The 25417-nt window shown below is 39.1% G+C and overlaps 1 protein-coding gene across 1 annotated transcript in view; it reads right to left on the bottom strand.

Moving 5' to 3' along the window:
• Positions 1 to 704: 704 nt before the first annotated feature.
• The window catches only part of LOC141271011 (dickkopf-related protein 3-like), a 144498-nt gene continuing 119785 nt past the window's right edge, over positions 705 to 25417 (bottom strand). Inside the window, exons 2-4 of the mRNA XM_073681115.1 lie at positions 2270 to 2444; positions 1921 to 2116; positions 705 to 824 (exon numbers count right to left, since the gene is read on the bottom strand). Of these exons, the coding sequence (XP_073537216.1) occupies positions 767 to 824; positions 1921 to 2116; positions 2270 to 2444 (429 nt within the window). The 3' untranslated portion in view covers positions 705 to 766. The remainder of the gene's footprint in view (positions 825 to 1920; positions 2117 to 2269; positions 2445 to 25417) is intronic.

A 25417-nucleotide genomic window follows, 5' to 3' on the forward strand; every position in this document is an offset into this window, starting at 1 on the left:
TCCTGATGGTAATTATGCTGTTTATAGAGGCTTGAATTTCGGGTGAAATGATCTTTTTGGCATTCACAATGGCAGTCTATGTGAACTGAGCAATCTATTACTGATCGTTCTGTATGCATCTGAAGCGTGGTCTGCCTGTATAAACAGGCTATAAAACAACCGCCAATCAAATATGATGCAGATTGAAAAACTTGGAATGAGTCTTTAACCATTGGAATTAATTTTATTTATAATGTAATGTAAGGATTATTAGTAATATATTTCTGTTTAAACAATTGCCTTACAATGTATTTATATAATGCCATCAAACCATTTCTTATAGGCTGGTTTCACATATATTTTTCATGGTTGAAAAATACAAACCCAAACGCACGGACTGGCCACGGGTCTCGTATCCATATATGCCTATAAGGCGGTTGAGTTTGGGTCAAGAGACTAGTGGCCAGTCTGTGCGTTCGCAATCGCGAAGCACAGATGTGTGAACTGAGCCTTAAATGTAGTACATTCCTAGATGAGAATTCCAGAATACTGCCTGCACCTGCTATAAGAAAATCCAACCCATATGCAAGATGGCAAACAGAAGGATGGCTCCAAAAATATCTCAGGTTGCCCACCATGTGGAACCTTTCTCCTGCTAATCCAGCTGGATTTAGGATTTTAAATAAGAATGGCACACTGGAGTGAAACAATAAAGCTCTTTATTTATATAATTTGTATGTACAGGATATTTACAGAGTCTTGGGGGGAGAGTCATACATCGGGGGCATCACTGGGAGGGAGCCACGCATTTCCAGTCTGTGCTGGGACTGTAAACAAATTCCTTCCTGCGGAAATAAACACACGAAGGGGTGTGAGTATAAGAGGTCACAAATCTTATTCTGGCCATAAAAGTTCCTATGCCGATATAGTGCCCTAGGGAAGCTATTCTTTGTTTGTCTAACTTTACATTTTAAGCCATGAATCATGGCCCATGATATCATGAAAACACCTTTCTACAACGCAGAGACCTATTTTCCAAATGTAAACGACACAATACCAAATATAATCTGAAGTCATTTTTTGTCTGGTTATAAAATGTATCTAGAATGTATCTTGTGTTGTATTTCTTTCTTAAAATCTGCGTGATGTCAACTTCTGTTGCAGAAAGGCACCTTTTAGGAGCAGATCTCACGCATTCATTCAATGGAGACCCTAAATCCGCAGGTTAAATCCCTAACATGCTATTGTTTTGTTGTGTTTTTCTTTTATGTATTTCTGCAACAAAAAATGCACTTATAAAAGCACAATTAAGTTCATAAAATATGTGCCAGCTCTTGATGCAGAACAGCTGCAGATTTCAGCATAAAATCCGCAAAGGATCTGCAAAGTATGAACCTAGCCTTATAAGACTGCAAAAAAAAAAACACGTGCTAGAACTGTATAATTGTGATATTTTAGGAGATGTGTCCAAAAGAAGAGGCAGTGTTTATTCAAATAGATATTCAATGTTTATATATCACATTGTACATTATATATATATATATATATATATATATATATATATATATATATAAATATGCATGTCAATAAAAGCGGATCCCTTTCTTTTAACTGTGGGTTAGGGCGAATAGTAATGCAATTCATATTACAAGTATTATAGTGTATTATTATACACATATATTATTATTACACATTATTATTAGATATATTATGCCATATATTATGTATATTATACATATACTATATTATACATATATATATAATTACACATATATATTATACATATTATTTTGTGGAATGCAATTCATTCCACACTATACATGCTCTTTCTTGTTATATTTAAACACTGTAACCGTTCAGGTTTGGCTTTGCTTTACAAGAAAATCTATGGAAGGTATAATGTATGGCATAATAGCATTGCTGTGCGTGACTGGTACTCACTCTCGAGAAGGGTGTACAGAACTGCACACCAGTCCTTCTTCACAAGGGCACAGCTGATTGATGCTGAATGCTAACCCCCCTTCAGGAACATAACAACTACCCCCAGCAGGTAGCTTGCGCTTGCAGATCATCTCTCCATGGTGTCTGGCACAACACATAGAAGGAGAGCAATCCTTATCTTGACGGCATCTGGATCCTGATATGAATAATAATGGTTCATCAATTATTGTGTGATATTGTCAATTATTCAACAATTAGCTATCAGTGATATTATGTCTGTCACATATAACTTGTATATGAAGAGCAGTGATGACCCTTCATATGTTGTAAAATATAAAACTGATCATACCTTCATTTCCACCTGGTATAATCCGCTGGCATCGCCCAAACATACAGCCCAGGCCACGAACGCACTGGGAATCCTTTCGGCAGTATTGACTTTCATGACGCAGTGCCACGCACAGACCAAAATGACGATCGCAGAACAGGCCACGTGCGCAACCACGGTCATGGTCACATGTTACCTAGAGAGAAAATGAACAATTTCAGGTATTTTGATAAATTTCAATCTCATTGTGAACCATTGCATACAAAAGACAAGTTACTCTGTTAATATAATTATCCTTTAAATAAGTTTTTTTACTTGAAAGTGTTGTGCAACAGGTCCAGTGCCCGTTACACAAAGCAAACTTCCTGTTATGAGAACCATTTTTAGCACATCACAATAGTCAGAAGCATTAAGATGGATGGATAAGGGTAAAGTTATACCTTACAATGCATGATTGCATTAACATGTACTGATAAGGCTACAGCTGCCAAGATACTAGGCGTCTACATTTATCCTTAGTGAATTAGATTATGTAAAGTGTAAAAGTAAAAAAAAGGGAAAAATCCAGAAAGTTATAGGTCTGTAACATACATCCAGTGCAGCAGAGCTGAGTTTGTCATTTAACATAATTATTGTCATGCACACAGGAAACAGATGACAACTTCAGCTCTGCTATAGCCATGTGGATCAGTATATACTTTTATAGTAGATGCAAAGCTCTACGGATTTCTATAGCCATTAGAAATTACTTACCATGGACCCCTTGGTTGTGGGGCTTCTTGTGAGTCCGGCTGCATCTTCAGGAGTATTATATGGCATTGATAACATCCAGGCCCAAATGTAGCCGTGTGTGTAAGGAAGGAGTGAGAGAAGAAGAGATACCAGCAGCTTCATGGTGATATCGAATGATGGGACACCCAGCTGACTGTGACCTAGAATATATACTTGGTGTGGGGTCCTCCCCCGCCCTCACTACACCCGGCTATCTGTTTGCTAACCTAATGGGGCAATCAGTATTTATCAGCTTAACCTAATCACTGCCCCCCTCTTTCAGACTCTAGAACAATCTCCCACCATGCAGAGAAACAAACCCAATTACATAGCAACCTGCAGGGGATTCATTAGTGCCACTCACACCCTTACTAACAGGAATTGGCTGGAAGCATCTACATTCAAGACAAGGCCGAACAAGGGAGATTGGACATAAAAAATATAAGTGGCAAAAATATTTTTGGGAAATTGAGTTCCATTTTAAGGTGACAATGCAGGTTTCAATATAAACCCATTTAAAAATTGTAAAAAGGGTTGTGCATTCACCATTACTACTAACCACAACTGTGAATAACAAGGGGAGTCGTGAATGAAAAATTCTTCTTGATTCGTCACATGTAACAAAACATTTCTCCAGGCATCGGCCATTGTAAGATATTTCCATTATATACATTGAAAAGTACTCAGAAAACATAAATGCAAATAGATTTCATAAGACATTTTAGGATGCATTTCATTTATTATATAGCGCCATCATATTCCATAGCTCACAATCTACATTCCCTATCAGTATGTCTTTGGAGTTTGAGAGGAAACTGGAGAACCCAGAGGAAACCCACACAAACACGGGGAGAACATACAAACTCCTTGCAGATGTTGTCCTTGGTGGGATTTCAACCCAGGACCCCAGTGCTGCAAGGCTGCAGTGCTAACCACTGAGCCACCACACATAGTTTGACTGGGACTAATTTACTAAAAAAAAAAAGATAATTAATTTACAGCCAAAATGCATTGTGTATATAGTTTTAATTGTTTTATATCAGTGTGAATAAATTTTACTTCCAAGCAATCTGAAGTTCGTGCACCTTAATCTCACTTGGTGGCAAAGACAGCACCATTCCCTGAATTTCCTTTCTAAGTCTAATCATTAAAAGTCGATTTGATACCATAGTGGATGAATGTTTTCATGCATATGAAATGTTATGATGTTTCTAAACAAAAGAACAGTTTATGGTATAATATATACAGTACATAGAAAATCTATTTCTGGGTATTTTCAGATAATGTATTAGAATATAGTTCAGATATATACAATTTTAGAAACTTAATTGATAAGAACTTCTGGTGTAGACAGCATTTTTATCTCAGAGGCTTTAGTTAGACTGAAGTCGTCAGAACCCATCAATATCGCTGGGTTCGGCTGACAGTCTAATGTGTATGGGGGCGCTGGCCACCTGATGGTTGGGGAGGATGTCGCTCACGCAAGTCTGATTTCAGACTGACGATTGCAATGTTTTACCTGATAAGCTTTCTCATAGCAAACACAGGAGCGCAGAATGAAAGTATTGGCTGAGATGGCTGTCGCCCAATCAATCGGCTGAAGCATCGTTATGCCGACAGCTACCTAATATATATGGCCAGCCTTAGGTAAAATCCTTTGCATCCTATTCATCTTTTATAAGATAACTATTGTTGTTGACATAGATACAGTAATCGACATTTTCTGTCTGTGCATGATATTTCATAGTTTACTGAGACATGACACACTGATCATTTGGCGTAGTTTGTCAGCAGTTAAACCATTATTATTGCATGTTATAATCGTATACACCCTTCGTTGTTTGCTTCAAATTCTTTCTTTTTCCATAATAATGTTTTCCAGCTCAAGAGCTGGCACTCAGATTATTGGGCTTTCAGATTTCCGGAACCATATTACTTACCCTTTCTCTTTCATTCTCCTTTTTATTCTATGAGATGGTTGTACTACTTTTTATTAATAAGTCTGCCAGTAACACTTTTTATAAACTTAGTTTTCAAGTTGACACTTTACAAAGCAGAACTTTTCAGTTTTATCATATACTATGCATACTAGCCCTCGAAACGAAACAAAATTTGCGATAGTCATCAGTAAGAGATTTCATATGCATGTAGTTACAGTTGTGCTCAAAAGTTTACATACCCCTGCAGAATTTTTACTTTCTTGGCCTTGTTTCAGAGAATATGAATGATAACAAAGAAACTTTTTTTTCCACTCATGGTTATTGGTTGAGTGAAGCCATTTATTGTCAAACTACTGTGTTTTCTCTTTTTAAATCTTAATAAGAACCAAAAACATCCAAATGACCCTGATCAAAAGTTCAAATACACCAGTTCTTAATACCATGTATTGCCCCCTCTAACATCAATGACAGCTTGAAGTCTTTTGCGGTAGTTGTGGATGAGGTTCTTTATTTTCTCAGATGGTAAAGCTGCCCATTCTTCATGGCAAAAAGCCTCCAGTTCCTGTAAATTCCTGGGATGTCTAGAATAAACTGCGCATTTGAGATCTCCCCAGAGTAGCTCAATGATATTGAGGTCAGGAGACTGAGATGGCCACTCCAGAACCTTCACTTTGTTCTGCTGTAGCCAATGACAGGTCGACTTGACCTTGTGTTTTGGATTGTTGTCATGTTGGAACGTCCAAGTACGTCCCATGGGCAGCTTCCGGGCTGATGAGTGCAAATTTGCCTCCAGTATTTGCTGATAACATGCTGCATTCATCTTTCCTTCAACTTTCACCAAGTTTCCTGTGCCTTTGTAGCTCACACATTTCCAAAACATCAGCATTCCACCTCCGTGCTTTACTGTAGGAATGGTGTTCCTTTCATCATAGGCCTTGTTGACCTCTCTCCAAATGTAATGTTTATGGTTGTGGCCAAAAAGTTCAATTTTGGTCTCATCACTCCAAATTACCTTGTTCCAGAAGTTTTGAGGCTTGTCTCTGTGCTGTTTGGCGTATTGTAGGAGAGATACTTTGTGGCATTTGCGGAGTAATTGCTTTCTTCTGGCAACTCGACCATGCAGCCCATTTTTCAGCCACACCACTAGTTTTCAGAGAGGAGAAATAAAGGAGTATCTCTTTTTTTAAAAAAAAATATACACGTTTTTATTGAAAAAATTGATTAAAAATCACAAAGAAATAAACATGATGGACAAAAGTGGTAATAAAATGAACATTCCGGGTACAGACCTAAATGACCAAAAGTTTGGTCATCACATTGCCAGCAAATCTAGGGTATGGGGCAAACATGAATAGAGATTTATATAATAGATTTTTGTAGTATATCTTTTGTCTGGTTATAATAATTGTGCCCCAAATAATCCTAAGGTGCTCATGAGTGAGTGACCTTACCCATTAGTGAGGGGAAGTCTGGCCCGGCCCGGAGTGCAAAAGGCTAGAAGGTATTTCAATATTTTATGTTTGTTGTGATTCTATTTATGATTTTTTCTGTTGATTTACCTGCAGTTCCTTTTTATTGCTCTATATCATATTTTTTGACCGACTCTCATACGGTATTGGCTGCATGCTTTGGTGAATTATGGTCTTATGATATCTACATGGAGGATATATGGATGATGAGTCGGGATGGACATCAACGGCATTTGCATCAATTTATATATACTGTTCTTTATACAGCAGGCATGTTGAATTGGCAATCATATTTATATTTTTTGCTTAATGAGATGTATTTATACTGTCAACATGTCTTTTTGCTGTTCTATGTAGCTTTTTATCCTCCTTTCCTTCTTGTTCTCTTTCCTCCTTTTTGTCTTCATGGCGGCCTATGACTTTAGGGCTTGATAATGTTTTGGATTTATGTTGTGAATAATTGTACCTTGAAGCAAATCCCTATACTTGTTTTGTTATATACTCACCGTGGGAGCAGTGTGCGCGTGCCTCTTTTCTCCTCCCCCGTGGGTGCGCCACCCCCCGGTGTCTCTATCTTGGTCCCGGCGGGCGCGGATGTCTTCGGGACTGTGATTGGCTTGACGGCCGGGGTGGGCGTGTCGCGGGTGCGGCGATCGGCGCATGCGCCGGGCGGCTGCTCCTATTGGTGAGCGGGAAACCATGTGGTATGGTCACATGGTATGAAGGTCCTGCAGGTAATCCTTCTCCTCACTTCCCCTTGAGAAAGCGTGCCGGCGGCACGCGAAACGTGCGTTAGGGGTACAATACCTTCTAGCCTTTTGCACTCCAGGCCGGGCCAGACTTCCCCTCACTAATTGGTAAGGTCACTCACTCATGAGCACCTTAGGATTATTTGGGGCACAATTATTATAACCAGACAGAAGATATACTACAAAAATCTATTATATAAATCTCTATTCATGTTTGCTCCATACCCTAGATTTGCTGGCAATGTGATGACCAAACTTTTGGTCATTTAGGTCTGTACCCGGAATGTCCATTTTATTACCACTTTTGTCCATCATGTTTATTTCTTTGTGATTTTTAATCAATTTTTTCAATAAAGCTGTGTATATTTTTTAAAAAAAGAGATACTCCTTTATTTCTCCTGTTTGATATATAATTCTTTGTTGGAGTATATAGTTATATATTATATGCACTAATGATTTACAAGGGTCTTACTTAGACTAATTAATTATGCCCATGGGATTTTCTCTAATTATATTGTAGTTTTCAGAGAGTCCTGAATTTCAGCTGACATTATTTGTGGGTTTTTCTTTGCATCCCAAACAATTTTCCTGCCATTTGTGGCCGAAATTTTTGTTGGTCTACCTGACCGCGGTTTGTTTTTTACAGAGCCCCTGATCTTCAATTTGTTAATCACAGTTTGAACGCTGCTGACTGGCATTATCAATTCCTTAGATATTTTTTTGTATCCATTTCCTGTGTTATACAGTTCAACTACCTTTTCCCGTAGATCCGTTTTCTTTTGCTTTCCCCATGACTCACAATCCAAAGTGGAGTGGAGAAAAAGTTTTTTTGTTGTCATTCATATTCTCTGAAATAAGGCCAAGAAAGGAAATATTCTGCCGGGGTATGTAAACTTTTGAGCACAACTGTATATCTGTGTGCATTATCTAGCACTTGAGCTTGTATGTAGTTAGGAGTCCTGAGTAATCCGTTTTCTTCCCATACTGGCAAGTTACATGATTACCTCCGAATCTGATCTCAGTGCAGTGTTGGTTATATTTGGCAATCCTATAGAGAACGAATAGTGCAGTAATAAAGAATGCACACAGAAGTCCCATGTTATGACAATTGGTGGGGTCTCAATGGTCAGTCACCCACCAATTTAGAAGTTATCACCTATGTAACATCTTACCAGAATACCTCTTTCATAAATCTATTTAGCAGTTTTGCTTTTACCTAGTATTCTTCTTTAGCTCTTGATTAAATTTAAACCATTTACTTGGTTGAAGTGCAATGAAGTGATAGGACTGTGCTGTCAAAGATGAACCTGTGGCTTGTGGATGTGAAAACAAGTGAACACTAGCAATGTACTGTCTAATAAGTTAATGTTATCAAATTATTAAGAACATTCCCATTAGAATCTGTATACTGAATGTTACCATATATTATTATTATTATTATAGCGCTATTTATTCCATGGCGCTATACATGTGAAAAGGGGTATACATAATAAAAAACAAGTAAAATAATCATGGAACAATACAAGTCACTGACTGGTACAGGAGGAGAGAGGACCCAGCCCACAAGGGCTCACAGTCTAAAAGGGAATGGTGTGGATACAGTAGGTGAGGGCAGAGCTGGACGTGCAGCAGTATAGTGGAAAGAGGGTTACTGCAGGTTGAATACTTGTCGGAAGAGGTAAGTCTTCAGGTTCCTTTTGAAGTTTTCCACGTTAGACGAGAGTCTGACATGTTAGGGTAGAGAAATCCAGAGTAGGGGGATGCACGGGAGAAATCTTGTATGCGATTGTGGGAAGAGGAGATAAGAGGGGAGTAGCGAAATAGGTCTTGTGAGGATCAGAGGTTGCGTGTAGGTAAGTACAGAGAGACTAGGTCACAGATATATGGAGGAGACAGGTTGTGGATAGCTTTGTATGTCATGGTTAGGGTTTTGAACTTTTGAACTGGTTTCTCTGGAGAATGGGGAGCCAGTGAAGGGATTGGCAGAGGAAAGGCCAGGGGATAGTGGGAGGACAGGTGGAGTAGTCAGGCAGCAGAGTTTAGGATAGATTGGAGGGGTGCAAGAGTGTTAGAAGAGAGGCCACAGAGCAGGAGGTTGCAGTAGTCGAGGCGGGAGGTGATGAGGGCATGCACTAGTGTTTTTGCAGATTCTTGGTTAAGGAATGTACAGATCCGGTAAATATTTTTGGGTTGGAGTCAGTAGGAGGTGGGAAGGGCTTGGATATGTGGTTTGAAGTAGAGCAGAGTCAAGGGTTACTCCGAGGCAGTGAGCTTGAAGGACTGGGGAGAGTGAGCAACCATTGACTTTGATGGATATGTTGGGGGCGTTGAATGAGATCGGGAAAAAATTATGAATTCTGTTTTGTCCATGTAAAGTTTTAAAAATCGAGAAGGAAGAAATACCGGACAGATATTGTGAGATTTTGGTTAGTAAGGAGGTGATATCAGGTCCAGAGAGTTAGATCTATGTGTCACCAGCATAGAGATGACACTGAAAGTCGTGAGACTCTATGAGCTGTCCCAGGCCGAAGGTGTAGAGGTGTAGATGGAGAAGAGCAGAGGTCCAAGAACTGGACCTTGTGGGACACTGACAGATATGGGACGAGATGAGGAGGTTTTGTGTGAGTGGGAGATACTGAATGTCTGGTCTGTTAGGTATGAAGAGATCCAAGATAGGGCCAAGTCTGTGATGCCAAGAGATGAGAGAATCTGTAGTAAGAGGGAATGGTCCACTGTGTCGAAGGCAGAGGACAAGTCCAGGAGGTGGAGGACATAGCAGTGTTGCTTTCCTTTGGTGGTTAGTAGGTATTGATCACCTTTGTATGACTTGGATTGCAAATGTCATAGTTTACAGCCTGGTCTCCATGATATGTAACATCCAATAAGTGCATGGAGGTCCTTAGGGAATGTAGATATAAGAGAATCATGGCCTAATGGAGATGCAGTACAGGAAGCAGTGCTTGTATGTACGCAGACCCCCTCCCCTCCTGGCTTTGCAGGTAATTAGTGATGGGATCATTAATTGTGCACTCCATCTTGTCAGACCCTCCTGGAGACGAGATCCTGCTGAGTGATGTGTGTAGAAGATAATCACTGAACAGTAGACTTGGTGGGGGTCCACTGCACTTTTGTAGGTGTTTGTAAACACTCAGCCATTAACAGCGTTCACACCAGCATAATACTTTCTGCACCATTATTGACTCTCCCGATATGGTAAATCTGAGCCATAATAATCCAGAGGTTTCAGCAAGCATTAATCACAATTTATCTATGAAAACTGGCACGAGTCTAGGTGACTTGTCTAGTAATGAGACAAATTATGAACTTCCAGTTATAGCAGATCATGTCCAAATAGCAAAGTGTATAATGGGGAATGAGCTGATCTCAGGCATGAATCAGGGGCGTCTTGTCAAGTTTTTCCTAATTCATCATTTGCACTTGTTTGCTACTAAAATTTGTTTCCTTTTATTAAATATAGTGCAACCTAAGATACATTGATAAATTGTATTTCTATGAATAACATGGGGGGGCTTTTCTACAAAGAGCAAAAAGTTCTTCTGTACCACTTCTGAAAATGTGTGCTTTTCTTGGGGTGACTCCGTATCCAATTGCCAAGTGTGCAAAGTAAGGAAATGCCATGACACCAGATTTGCTCCCAGAAGATTTTTATTCCATTAGAAAAACCAGTAAGGAAAACTAAATGGCAACAAATTGTTTTTGTCAAACCAAAAATGTGAAAAAAAACAGACCATAAAAATATTCTGGGAGTAACTCTGGTGCCCTGTGATTTCCTTTGGGGACATCTTCTTAATTCTAGTTTCGCAAAGAAAATGAAAACAACACATACTCTCCGCCAAGACCAGTGGCGTTCTAACAATGTTGATGCTGTCTCTTTGGGCTTTAATGTGACATTGTTACGTCACGTGAGCGCTGCAACCTGTCTGTTCAGTCTGACAGATCTGTGAAAGCTGCAGCCAATCAGTAGCTGCTGATGTGACATAACAATATCATGTAAGCATCAGGTGATTAGCGCCAACATTGCTGGACCAGTGATGACCAGAGAAGTGAGCATTTGCTGTTTTTATTTTATTTGGGGTTCTGTAGCATTTAAGAAGGCATTATCTGGTAGTGGACAACCCTTTAATGAATCTCCTGAAAATAGGCATTCACAGTTTCAACACAGGTTCATCAATATTAATATATATGTCCAAAAATAAGTGCACTGACTTACTCTAAATCCTCATTCAGACATCCATGAATCACGTACATGTTCTATCCATATTTTTCACGGACAACACAAGTACCTATTATAGTCTAGAAGCTGTTCACATGTCTGTGTTTTTGTGGCGCAAGTGGTCTGCAAAAAACCATGGAGACATGCCCATCTTTGATGTGAGTCACAGATGAAAAATTACCCATTAAAGTCTATGGGCTCGTGAAAAATCACGGTCTGCATGCGAATGGCATCAGATTCTGTCCGTGTGCTGTCTGTAATTAACATTGCTAGGAGAAGCGTTGTCATTTTTTTTTTTACTTTTTATCAGTGAAAAATCATTAATGAAACATTGATGGTAACAACAGGCACACTGATCACAAAGACAATGATGACATTTCTGAGCCATAACAGTAAGTTCCCACCATGAGTTTTTGATACTGCGCATTTTCGTTGCACAAAAAATGCAGTGTCTTTCAGTTCCAGCAAAGTGGATAGGATTTATAGATATCTCATGCCTACTGTGCTTTTTTTTTTACACTGTGCAACATGTCAATTTTGCTTGCAATAAATATGAAATTTTCCCTATAGACTTGAATGAGCTGAGAAAAATCCATGGTAGAAAAAAAGTGACAAAAACGCATGTAGAAAAAATGCAATGAAAAAAACGCAAGTATCCGAATTTAGCTAATTGATCAATTAATCAAATGTTACTTCTGTTGGGGTATGTGACAGAATAGATGCGTAGTGGATTCTGAAGTGGATACACAGCAAAGTCTCCATGTACATGCAGATTTTGTTGCGGATTTGTTGTGGATTTTACCCAATACATTGCAAATGGTTAAATCCACAAAGAAAATTTGCATAAAAATAGACATGCTGTGGATTTAAGATTCACACAGCATGTTATTTTCCACAAGGACATTTTTTGTGGCGTGTGAATGAGATTTGATTAAAATCTACTGTAACAAACTGCAGATTATCTGCGATCCAGCCTGTCATCAAAATGCCATCCCAGCGTGGGACAATTCTCCTGCTCAAGCGCTATGCGCAGGAGAATTCTCCCACGCTGTCAGTGATGTGCATGAGGTGAGCTGAGTTCATTGGACATGAACTCGACTCTTCTGGATGCCGTCACAGCCAGACACTGAGGAGCGCAAGCATGCCTGCGCTTCTCAGTGTCTGCGGCATGGCAAGCTGGATGGCAGCTTTTGGCTGCGATCCAGCCTGTCATGTGAATGTAGCAGAGCTGAAGCTGTCCTGGGAACCATGGAAAGGTAAGGATGAGGTTGCTTTATTATTTTACTTTTATTGCAGAAGACATTGGCTTCAGCTGGAATGGGCGTGATGGTAAGTATGGTTTAATTTAGAACATTAAACAATTGTGTGTTTATTTCAATTAAAGGACTTTATTCTGGGTGTTGTGTTTTTTTTAAATACTTTAGTAGAAATTCATGGTGGTCGTGTCTAATATTGGCGTGACCCCATGAATTTCAAGCTTAGGGCCAGCTGATAATACCAAGCTGGCCCTAACCCCTTTATTACCCAGTGAGCCACCGCACCAGGGCCCTGGATGAGTTGGGTACAGCGCCAGAAGATGGCGCTTCTATGAACGCGCCACTTTCTGGGGTGGCTGCGGACTGCAATTTGCAGGGGGGGGGGGGGGGCAGAAAGCTTGGGCCTCCCTGCGCTGCAGATTCCAGCCCCCAGCTGCCTAGTTGTACCTGGCTGGATACAAAAATAGGGCGAAGCCCCACGTATTTTTTTTTTAATTATTTCATGAAATAATAAAAAAAAAGGGCTTCCCTATATTGTTGTGTCCGGCCAGGTACCAATAGGCAGCTGGTGGTTGGGGGAAGCCCGTTCCTGCCTGCTGCACCCGGCTGGACACAAAAATAGGGCGAAACCCCACGTCAATTTTTTTTTAAATTATTTCCCCCATTTTAAAGTAAAGGCTAGGTATTCAGCTGGGGGCTGATATTAGTAGCCTGGGAAGCTCCGTGGGTATTACCCCCTTCCCAGGCTTCAAACATCTGCCCCAGCCGTCTGCTTAATCTCTGCTAGAGACTAAAATTACGGGGAACCCCACGCCAATTTTTTTTTTTAATAAATCCTTTATTTTAACACTAAATGACAAGTACAGTAATCAACACTATCACTGTACTTATTATATATGTGACTGACATGTTTCTATCTATCTAATCTATGTGTGATGCTCTATTCTTTCTTGTGCTAAATTGTCTGGTACCGGTGTATGCCGCTGATGAATTGCCGGCCGGCTTTTTTAAAGAGACAAAAACACTATTATTTTTTTTTATAAATCCTTTATTTTAACACTAAATGACAAGTACAGTAACCAACACTGTCACTGTACTTATTATATATGTGACTGACATGTTTCTATCTATCTAATCTATGTGTGATGCTCTATTCTTTCTGTTCTAAATTGTCGGGTACCGGTGTATGCCGCTGATGAATTGCCAGCTTTTTTAAAGAGACGGGTGCATGAAAATCGGAGGGCACTAGTGTGTTCCAATTGCCCTGCTATGTTTTTCATGCACCCTCCTATATACCCTGCCTGCCTGTCTGCCTATATATTCTGCCTGCCTGACGTTTAATTGAAGACCGTTCCCATCGATTTGGGCAATTTTTGACCTTCTGCAGACCGCCGGGGGGGACTGCCAGAAAAATGCTCGAGTTTCCCATAGACTTACATTGGGCTCGTTGCTCGGGTCGAGCACCCGAGTATTCCAATGTGCTCGACCCGAGCTTCGAGCACCCGAGCATTTTAGTGCTCGCTCATCACTAGTAAGGACTAAATGATGACTATAGTTCGGTAGTCTCTAACGCAGATTTTGCAGTCTTTTCTTCCAGATCATTCTTGGAGTTGCTTTGGCTAATTTCAGTTTAGTGACCACTGTTATAATCTAATTAAACATATATTTTTTTATTGGAAAAATGACTGGTCCTGCATAAAAGGGGGATCCAAATAGGATGCTATGCAGACATTAGGAGACCTCCATAGCTCTTGGCCAATGCTGTCTACTCACAGGTGTCATGAAGAAACCACAATGAACGCGTTTTACAACTAATAAGTGGAATCCAGATAAAATCACACCGAGATCTTTACTAATGATTTGTTACAGAGATGCACAGATTATTGCCTAGAATAAACAGATAATAAATTACTAATATCTGTGGCTAGCATTGTATTGAGATGCATCTTTAATTGCTCTTTACACCTGTGTAATATGCCTTGACCAGATCAGATGCAATGAAACAGTTAAGCACATAGCAGTCTCTCAGTTTGTCCAGAGGATTATGGTCAGTCAGTCTGTCTCCTGCTCCCTGCCTGTCTACTAATGAGCTGCTAACACATTGTTTACTCTCCCTCTTTGCTAGTTTACCTTTCAGCGCCAAGATAATGCTCAGATCTATTAATTCCAAGCTATCGGCCCCTGCATTTTATTTTCAGGCCACCAGATGGCATGTGAGCAGTTTGATAATAATCACCAACATTTCTTGAAAAAAGACACTAATTGGTTCTGATTCTGATTATAAAAATGAAATCCAGCAGTCCTACACTTCTGAGGTTCTGCATGTACTACCCGCATTCCCTGCAAGTAATTGGGGGGAGATAATCGCCAAAAGCATTTTTCCTCCTGCATTTGTCAGTGCTCAAGATGGTTATGATTTATTGCAATGCAAGTGTAACTGTACAATATACTTGAATAGGTTTTTACCCTAGAACCACTGAAAAAATATCGAAAATAGCTGGCAACGAGATCCAGCAGTGGAATTGGTGTCTATATGCTGTAGGTTTCCTTTAATGGGGACTTGAAGGGATATTCCTATCTCAGACAATTATGACATATCCTCAAATAGATGTGCTCATCTATTAATGGCCATCCAAATTAAGTAAATGTCAGCTAACCCAACAAGTTCAGTATGCATGACCTTTTATGTCCTTAAAGTTTTTGAAGGGACTATGCAGGAAGGTTGTTCCTAACATCTGGGAGCACTAACCACAGATCTTCTGTGGATGTAGGATTGGACAAATCCTTCTGTATTTTCATGGAATCCCAGACAGTCTGGATGATGTTGAGGGGCCATATCATCAATTATAGGACTCCTTGCTCTTCTTTCTGCAGAATTTATTTCTTAATGACATTGGCAGTGTGTTTGGAGTCTTTGTTCTACTGCAGAATAAAATTGAAGCCAATTAGATGCGTCCCTGATGGTACTGCATGATAGATAAGTATCTGTCTCTATTTTTCAGCATTAAAACACCATTAATCCTGACTAAATCCCCAACTCCATTTGCAGAAATTCTGTCTCAAACTTGCAAGGAACCTGCCCGATGCTTTACTGTTACCTGCCAACACTCATTATTGTACCGCTCTCCAGCAAACAAACTGCCTTCTGCTACAGCCAAATATTTCAGATTTTGACTCGTCAGTCGAGAGCATCTTCTGCCATTTTTCTGTGCACAGGTTATGTTTTCAAGCATCATTGAGTCGCTTGGCCTTTTTTACAAGATATAGCTTTTCTCACAATTTTTCCAAGAAGACCACTTCTGGCCAGACTTCTACAAAAGGTATGTAGCTGTAGCTTGATCCCAGTGGTTGGGCAAATGACTGCAAATGACTGCACTTGTGCAGAAAACACAGGTCACTGAGAAAGCAGTGACCTGCAATCAAAAATTGGAAAGTGGCAGTGGGCAGGGAAAAGGGAGAAGTTAAGTGCCCCCCGCCCCACTGCACTTGCAATTAAAACTTCAAGCATAGATTTCTCAAAAATGCTCCAATTAAATCTGACAAGTATGAATGTAATAAGCATTATGGGGCAAATATACTGCTGATTATACCTAAAGACCTTTATTCTGCTGCAGTTCTTTCCGTCTCTATGATCAGTCCCCATTCTCTTCATGTGGAAGATGGCTGCTGCAGAAGTATGGGGAGCTCTGTAATAACGTGGAACCTTGTTTCCCTGCCTTTAGGTGTGAGATGGAACAGTGCTAGTACTGTGTTCATTGCAAGGCTGAGAAAGTCAGGGGTGGCATGGTTCAGCCTTACTACACCGCTCACCTTGCAGCAGCCTCTCTGGACGAAAAATAATGAGGCCCTCCAAAACAGATGGAGCATCAGCTGAGCTGAGGCCATAAGTACAGTGACCATATATTGGAAATCTATAGTTATACTTAATATGAGAAAAGGTGGCTTGTTTTTTTGGTGCAGAAATAACACATTTGGAAACTTTGATCCAGAATTAACCACTATTCTTATGTATGCAAACCACAATTGTGACCTCCAAAAGAGTGTAAGGTGTTAACACCAAATTCTGTATGTTGCCTGTAGTCAGGCCTGTGGTGCAGAAAGAATAGTTTAGTGTTGTGTGGTGAAGGCAGTAGAAGCTTGAAAGCCTTCTGGTAACTGGTTGGAAGTTTAGTGATACATACAAAAATGTATAACCAGTTCATATGGAAGCATGTTGTAGTTCAACAGGCAGGTTGCCATCTTTGTTTAGAGGAGATTAGAAAACTGTGGCTACATCTTTGTTCACAGTTATAGCTAATGTTCTGTTTAGAGAATACATCAGAATTCTGCACTTGCTGTCAAGTGATGAAAATGTTGAACAAAAATTATGTAAACCTCAAGTAAATTTAGGTCGGACTGTCGGGTGCTGTTTTGATCCATTTTACAATTGACTTGGCACAGCGTCGTGACTTCTGGTATAAATTGAATCCATAGTACAGATGTGAACCCAGTCTAAGTTCCTCTATGGAGAAAACTTGACATTTGTAAAACTACTGAAGCAAAACATTTTCCATATTAACTACTACCCAATAAACTCGTACAAGATGTTTGTATGTTTATTGGCATAGGTCAGACTATGGGACTTTTTCCATAAAAAGTCTTCTTAGAATAAATGTCATTGGTTGCCCATAGAAACTAATCAGATTGGCACTTTTGTTTTCCAGAGCAGGTCTGAAAATAGAAATGAGTGATCTTGTTTATATGGACAATACATCTAGATATCTGTACGATAACACAGTTGTTTACTTAAAAAAGTTATGATGGATATATAATTACGGGGGTCTTCCATGCGTACTACAGTACATTTTGTGGGGTTTCTACTCAATTGAGTGCGCCGGGAGGCAAAACAGGAAGCCTTTCTGTTTAAATGTCCATGCTGGTTTATTACCTCATAAACAGTCCACAACAAAAGGAAAAATAAACAGCCTTCAGTAAAGGCAAAACAAAGAAAACAGTCCTTTTGGCAAAGTCTCTGGATAGCCAGTCCTGTGGTCACACAGGCTGGATAGCATTCAGTACACTGGCTCAGTCTGGAGATAACAACACACAGGTGTAAAGAGAGGAGAGAACAAGGCGCAATGGGTGACTCAGTATTGCAATTGTTAGAGGGGTGTGAGGATGGCTACTAACCTTATGAAGTTGTGCACCTCTGCACAACCCCAGTGTAAAGCTCCACAAGCTCCGCTCTGTTGGTGGCTGTCATCTATTTCCAGCGGCGTTCACAGATCCTGATCTCTCGGTGGTGGATCACGTGGTCAGGTTAGTTGCATGTAACGCCGAGATGGACGCCCAGCTTCACCAACACCCCCGGCAGCGTTCCGGAGGGGTTAGGGCAGCGCAGCTTGGAAAACCAGGTTAGTGATTCTAATTAAATTCCTCCCACAGGTGAAAGAACAATAAGTTAAAGGCAGCTCTACCGCACCCCAACAGGGGGAAAGGGACAATAAATGGATATGAATAGCGGTACCAGAGCGCCAATAACAGGGCAAAAATATTAAAAGGACTGATTTATTAATATACACACAACGCGTTTCGGTGGACACAGCCACCTTCATCAGGTGTGACAAGCAGCAAACAATTGATCCTTATATACATTTGACTAGGTATACAATTACTTAAAAGGGGCGGGGCCAGATACAGAGTAATACCTCTATATTAACCCCTTGAGTTCATATATGCTCAATAGAGTAAAAAGGATTGTTATAAAATAATGCCTAATGAAGCATATAGGGTTCTTATAAAAAGGATTCGCTGTAAAAAAACAACAACTTGTGAATCCTATAATCTTAATACTTCATAGGATATATTGTCATCTACCACCCTATATTTTAGATTATATAAAAAATTAATAATAATTTTTACATACAACATAAAACAATGCATAAATATAAAGTATAAAATTACAATCAGTTTCTATCATTATAATTAGGAAAAGTAGACGAAGAAAGGAAAGAGAAAAAAAAAAAAAAAAAAAAAAAAATTCCAAAAAAAAATCCCCCCCCAAAAAAAAAAAAAAAATGTTCAAAAAAAAAAAAAAAAAAAAAAATTTTTCAAAAAAAAAAAAACAAAAACAAAAAAAAAACAAAAAATTTTTCTTTAAATTTTTTCTCCCTTCTCTCTCTCTCCTCCCTCCTCCCCTCCCTCTCTCCTTTCCCCTCTTCCCTCCTTCTCTCTCTCCTCCCCCCTCCTCCTCCATATAAAAGATATATATAATAAATTTGCTAAAATATGAAAACAATTATTTAAAAAGTTGTCTTCTCTATATTAAGGTTCAAACCTTCAGGAGACAAGGTTCCCATTTTGAAAATCCAATAATTTTCACGTGTAATGAGACGATTTAGTCTATCAGGGTGTGTATCAACTATATAATCAATGATAGTTAGTTTTAGGTTATTAGGATTTTTTTGATGTTCTTTTAAGAAATGATTAGAAACACTATGTAGGGGAAAGCCGTTTCTAATATTTTGGCGATGTTTATTTAATCTGGAGTGCATTTCCTGGATAGTGCGGCCAATGTATTGCAGGCCGCAGGTGCACTGGAGTAGATAGATCGCATATGAGGACTGACATGTAAGTCTAAAGCGAATGGGATATATCTCTCCAGTGACCGCAGAGACGAATGTTTTGGCTCCGTTATCAATGGAATGACAGCATAAGCATTTAGGGACATTACATTTATAACATCCATTATTGCTAATAGGAACTGAATGGTTCGGTCTTCTACCAATTGTTGTATTGCTAGGGGCTATATAGTTTCCTAGATTTTTACTCCTCCGATATATGACATGAGGAAATTCCGGTAAATGACCAGTTAATATTGGATCATTACTTAAAATGAACCAGTATTTTTTTAATAAACTGGATAACACTTGCGTAGGTTTACCATAGGTAGTAATCAGATTTAAACTGAAATCGCTGTATGGCTCTTGGCTGGTATTCTTGGATTTGTTGATACACAGGTTCTGTGATAGGGATCTAGTTTTGGAGAAAGCATCCTCTAATAATTTCCGGGGGTATCCCTTAGCTCTAAAACGTTTTTGTAAAACCTTAGATTCCAGAAAAAAATCCGAATCATGTGTACAATTTTTTCTGACACGCCAATATTGACCGTATGGAATATTTCTAATCCAGCTGGGTAGATGGCCACTGTCAAATTCAAGATAGCTATTTACATCCACTTCCTTAAAGTGGGTAGATGTGGATATTTTACCCGAATTGTCTATATTTATCTGAAGGTCAAGATATTGAATATTACTCTCAGATATGGTAGAGGTAAAGGAAAGACCCCAGTCGTTAGAGTTTAATTCATCAATAAATTTGGCAGCCTCCACAGTATTTCCCCTCCATATAATAAACAGATCGTCTATAAAGCGGCGGTACATAACGATGGATTTATCGGCGCCGAGGGATTGCGCGATGTGGATAGACTCGAATGCCCCCATATATAGATTTGCATAACTGGGGGCAAACCTCGTCCCCATCGCGCAGCCCCTCAGCTGCCGATACATCACCCCCTCAAAAGAAAATACATTGTTCTCAAGAATGAAAGTTATACCCCTCAATAAAAAGTTTTTTTGAGGATCTTGTAAGTTAGGGTCCTCATCTAGGAATTTTTTAATTGCCTGTAAACCCAATACATGTGTGATATTGGAATAAAGAGAGCTTATATCGAGTGTAATAAGAAGACAGCCTGGAAGAGGGGGTAATTCTCTCAATAGTCTAATTAAATGTGTGGAATCCTTTAAATGAGAATCTAGGGATAAAACGTACTTCTGTAAAAAAAGATCAATATAGTGGGATAAGTTGGATGTGATAGAATTAATACCAGAAATAATAGGACGTCCAGGGGGATTAAATTTATCTTTATGAATTTTGGGTAAAAAATAAAAATAAGGGACTTTGAATTTTTTAATGTCTAAAAAGGATTTTTCTTTTTTATTGAGGAAGCCAGCTGTAGAGGCCCCTGCTACAAGTCCTTTGTACTCCAAAAAAATGGTTACAGATGGGTCTGCTTCTAATTTCACGTAGTAGTTTGAGTCGTCTAAGATTCTGAGGCCCTCCTTGATGTACCAGCCTCTGTTCATTATCACAGTCCCCCCTCCCTTATCTGCTCTCTTTATAATTATTTCTTTATTATCCTGAAGGGTTTTTAATGCACATTTCTCCTGGTAGCTCAAGTTATTCACTTTTTTAGAAATTGGGGGGAATGTCCTAAGGTCCCTCAAAATTAATTGTTGGAAAGTTTCAAGGTGTGAACCTTTGTGATGTAATGGATAAAAATTATTTTTCCCCTTCACATTTACATGAGTGAAAGGGTCCAGTAATGGGGGGCCTGGTATATTAGATTCTTGAATGGAGGGGGATACTGTTGAGCATGAACTAATAGGATGTGATTTTCTCTTATCTTCCAATAGAAAATGTCTTTTTAGTGTCAATTTCCTTATAAATTCATTTAAATCACAGAACAAAGTGAAATTATTAAATGGGACAGCTGGACAGAAAGATAATCCTCGACCTAACAAGGATCGTTCAGCTTCAGATAGCACATAGCTAGAAATATTAAAAATGCCCCCACAACCGATAGGGGTTTCTATCTGCAGGGAATTTGTATTCTGGTTCATTGGCAAGATTTCATTTTCTTTATATTTGGATTGTGTCTCAATTTCGGCATTTGGACTATTTTTGTTATTGACGCTCTGGTACCGCTATTCATATCCATTTATTGTCCCTTTCCCCCTGTTGGGGTGCGGTAGAGCTGCCTTTAACTTATTGTTCTTTCACCTGTGGGAGGAATTTAATTAGAATCACTAACCTGGTTTTCCAAGCTGCGCTGCCCTAACCCCTCCGGAACGCTGCCGGGGGTGTTGGTGAAGCTGGGCGTCCATCTCGGCGTTACATGCAACTAACCTGACCACGTGATCCACCACCGAGAGATCAGGATCTGTGAACGCCGCTGGAAATAGATGACAGCCACCAACAGAGCGGAGCTTGTGGAGCTTTACACTGGGGTTGTGCAGAGGTGCACAACTTCATAAGGTTAGTAGCCATCCTCACACCCCTCTAACAATTGCAATACTGAGTCACCCATTGCGCCTTGTTCTCTCCTCTCTTTACATATTGAGTCTGCTATTGCTGGGGGCTTAGCCTCAAGACCAGGAGCTGCAAATTGGGCGACTCAGATTATTCAACACATCGAGAGACGGAAAAATCTTGCAGAATCGTCAACAGATAAGAACTGTGTTTAAGACTTTAAAATCTAAATTGCTGGATCATTATGGACTTTTATGTGACCAATAGAGAGAAATTTAGATTATCTCTGATCATTACAGCCCTTAGTAAAGACTCTAAAGATGGCGACAGATGCATATATACTAATCCAACTATGCTGAATGATACAGATCAAAAAAGGTTACGTGGACTGTTTTTGAACTTAGAAAATAATAGCAAAATAGAAATAACTAATCACGTAGACACGATGTTTTTAGAACATTACATTAAGGATAACATAATACCCAAGGGATTGAGAATGAATCTCAACTCATCCTTTCCTCAGGATATTGTTTTTACTGAAAGATGGGACAGGTGTATTTCTGATTGCTCAACAACACTGATCAGATTGTTGATTGATAAAAGGAATACTCTGGCTATGCATGCTTTAGAAACAATAGCTAAAATTAAAGGGGATTTGGAGTTCTTTTCTTCATCTGCGGAATATTTTGCCACAGATAATGAGGTAAAACTAAGACTGGCTAAGTTTGAAAATGATTTAATAAATAAAAAAGCCAAAAAATATGAAAGAGATATAAAAGACTCTAAAAAAGAAAAAATCCAATCACCACTTCAAATTTCACCTGTTCCCATCATCTCTATGCAGAGAACAACTAGGGATAATCCATCATCCCCTATTCTAAGCAATGATCCTGATAACCATACAAAACAAGTGAATAGTTTTCAAAAACAGTTTTTTATGAATAAAAAACAACAAGCAATATATGAGACTCATAAAAAGAAGTTATCCATTAACAATAATTACAAGAAAAATACTGCATTTAATTCTAATTTGGAAAAAAATAATGACCTTATAATAGAGGGAATGTGTATGGAAATTACTCCTCCCTCCATACTGATTACTGATCCACCTATTTTATCCACACAAGCAGCAGATGTAGAATTTATTGCTAATCCGTCTACTATTTCCACACAAGTAGCAGATATTGATGAACTGAACTTCACATTACATATTAACACACAGGAGATATCCCATAGTGGATCTAATATCTCAGAGCTTTCTAGTGCAATACAGACTCCTATTGCTGGGGAGTCATCTGGTCAGATCCCGATAGCGGATACACTGAATATTTTAAATCAAGGGAGACCTTCTGATAAAACAAATGGTATAAACCACATAAAACCCCCTATAAACAGAATGACATCCTTGGAATTATCTCCGATTTTGAATGAAAATAGTATCTTGATAAATCCTCAAACACAGAATGCAGTTGCATCTCAAACTAATAAAACGAAAATTACACATTTTTTTCACGTGGTCCCCGGACGTTGTCCAAAACGAAAAAGAAATTTAGGGGATGTAGAGGGAGTGGAAAAACCCGAGGTCACAACAACAAAAATAGTCCAAATGCCGAAATTGAGACACAATCCAAATATAAAGAAAATGAAATCTTGCCAATGAACCAGAATACAAATTCCCTGCAGATAGAAACCCCTATCGGTTGTGGGGGCATTTTTAATATTTCTAGCTATGTGCTATCTGAAGCTGAACGATCCTTGTTAGGTCGAGGATTATCTTTCTGTCCAGCTGTCCCATTTAATAATTTCACTTTGTTCTGTGATTTAAATGAATTTATAAGGAAATTGACACTAAAAAGACATTTTCTATTGGAAGATAAGAGAAAATCACATCCTATTAGTTCATGCTCAACAGTATCCCCCTCCATTCAAGAATCTAATATACCAGGCCCCCCATTACTGGACCCTTTCACTCATGTAAATGTGAAGGGGAAAAATAATTTTTATCCATTACATCACAAAGGTTCACACCTTGAAACTTTCCAACAATTAATTTTGAGGGACCTTAGGACATTCCCCCCAATTTCTAAAAAAGTGAATAACTTGAGCTACCAGGAGAAATGTGCATTAAAAACCCTTCAGGATAATAAAGAAATAATTATAAAGAGAGCAGATAAGGGAGGGGGGACTGTGATAATGAACAGAGGCTGGTACATCAAGGAGGGCCTCAGAATCTTAGACGACTCAAACTACTACGTGAAATTAGAAGCAGACCCATCTGTAACCATTTTTTTGGAGTACAAAGGACTTGTAGCAGGGGCCTCTACAGCTGGCTTCCTCAATAAAAAAGAAAAATCCTTTTTAGACATTAAAAAATTCAAAGTCCCTTATTTTTATTTTTTACCCAAAATTCATAAAGATAAATTTAATCCCCCTGGACGTCCTATTATTTCTGGTATTAATTCTATCACATCCAACTTATCCCACTATATTGATCTTTTTTTACAGAAGTACGTTTTATCCCTAGATTCTCATTTAAAGGATTCCACACATTTAATTAGACTATTGAGAGAATTACCCCCTCTTCCAGGCTGTCTTCTTATTACACTCGATATAAGCTCTCTTTATTCCAATATCACACATGTATTGGGTTTACAGGCAATTAAAAAATTCCTAGATGAGGACCCTAACTTACAAGATCCTCAAAAAAACTTTTTATTGAGGGGTATAACTTTCATTCTTGAGAACAATGTATTTTCTTTTGAGGGGGTGATGTATCGGCAGCTGAGGGGCTGCGCGATGGGGACGAGGTTTGCCCCCAGTTATGCAAATCTATATATGGGGGCATTCGAGTCTATCCACATCGCGCAATCCCTCGGCGCCGATAAATCCATCGTTATGTACCGCCGCTTTATAGACGATCTGTTTATTATATGGAGGGGAAATACTGTGGAGGCTGCCAAATTTATTGATGAATTAAACTCTAACGACTGGGGTCTTTCCTTTACCTCTACCATATCTGAGAGTAATATTCAATATCTTGACCTTCAGATAAATATAGACAATTCGGGTAAAATATCCACATCTACCCACTTTAAGGAAGTGGATGTAAATAGCTATCTTGAATTTGACAGTGGCCATCTACCCAGTTGGATTAGAAATATTCCATACGGTCAATATTGGCGTGTCAGAAAAAATTGTACACATGATTCGGATTTTTTTCTGGAATCTAAGGTTTTACAAAAACGTTTTAGAGCTAAGGGATACCCCCGGAAATTATTAGAGGATGCTTTCTCCAAAACTAGATCCCTATCACAGAACCTGTGTATCAACAAATCCAAGAATACCAGCCAAGAGCCATACAGCGATTTCAGTTTAAATCTGATTACTACCTATGGTAAACCTACGCAAGTGTTATCCAGTTTATTAAAAAAATACTGGTTCATTTTAAGTAATGATCCAATATTAACTGGTCATTTACCGGAATTTCCTCATGTCATATATCGGAGGAGTAAAAATCTAGGAAACTATATAGCCCCTAGCAATACAACAATTGGTAGAAGACCGAACCATTCAGTTCCTATTAGCAATAATGGATGTTATAAATGTAATGTCCCTAAATGCTTATGCTGTCAATCCATTGATAACGGAGCCAAAACATTCGTCTCTGCGGTCACTGGAGAG

The sequence above is a fragment of the Phyllobates terribilis genome, unplaced genomic scaffold (assembly GCF_046119375.1).
Source record: "Phyllobates terribilis strain yellow unplaced genomic scaffold, ASM4611937v1 Scaffold_5__5_contigs__length_657084704, whole genome shotgun sequence".
Taxonomy (NCBI): Eukaryota; Metazoa; Chordata; class Amphibia; order Anura; family Dendrobatidae; genus Phyllobates; species Phyllobates terribilis.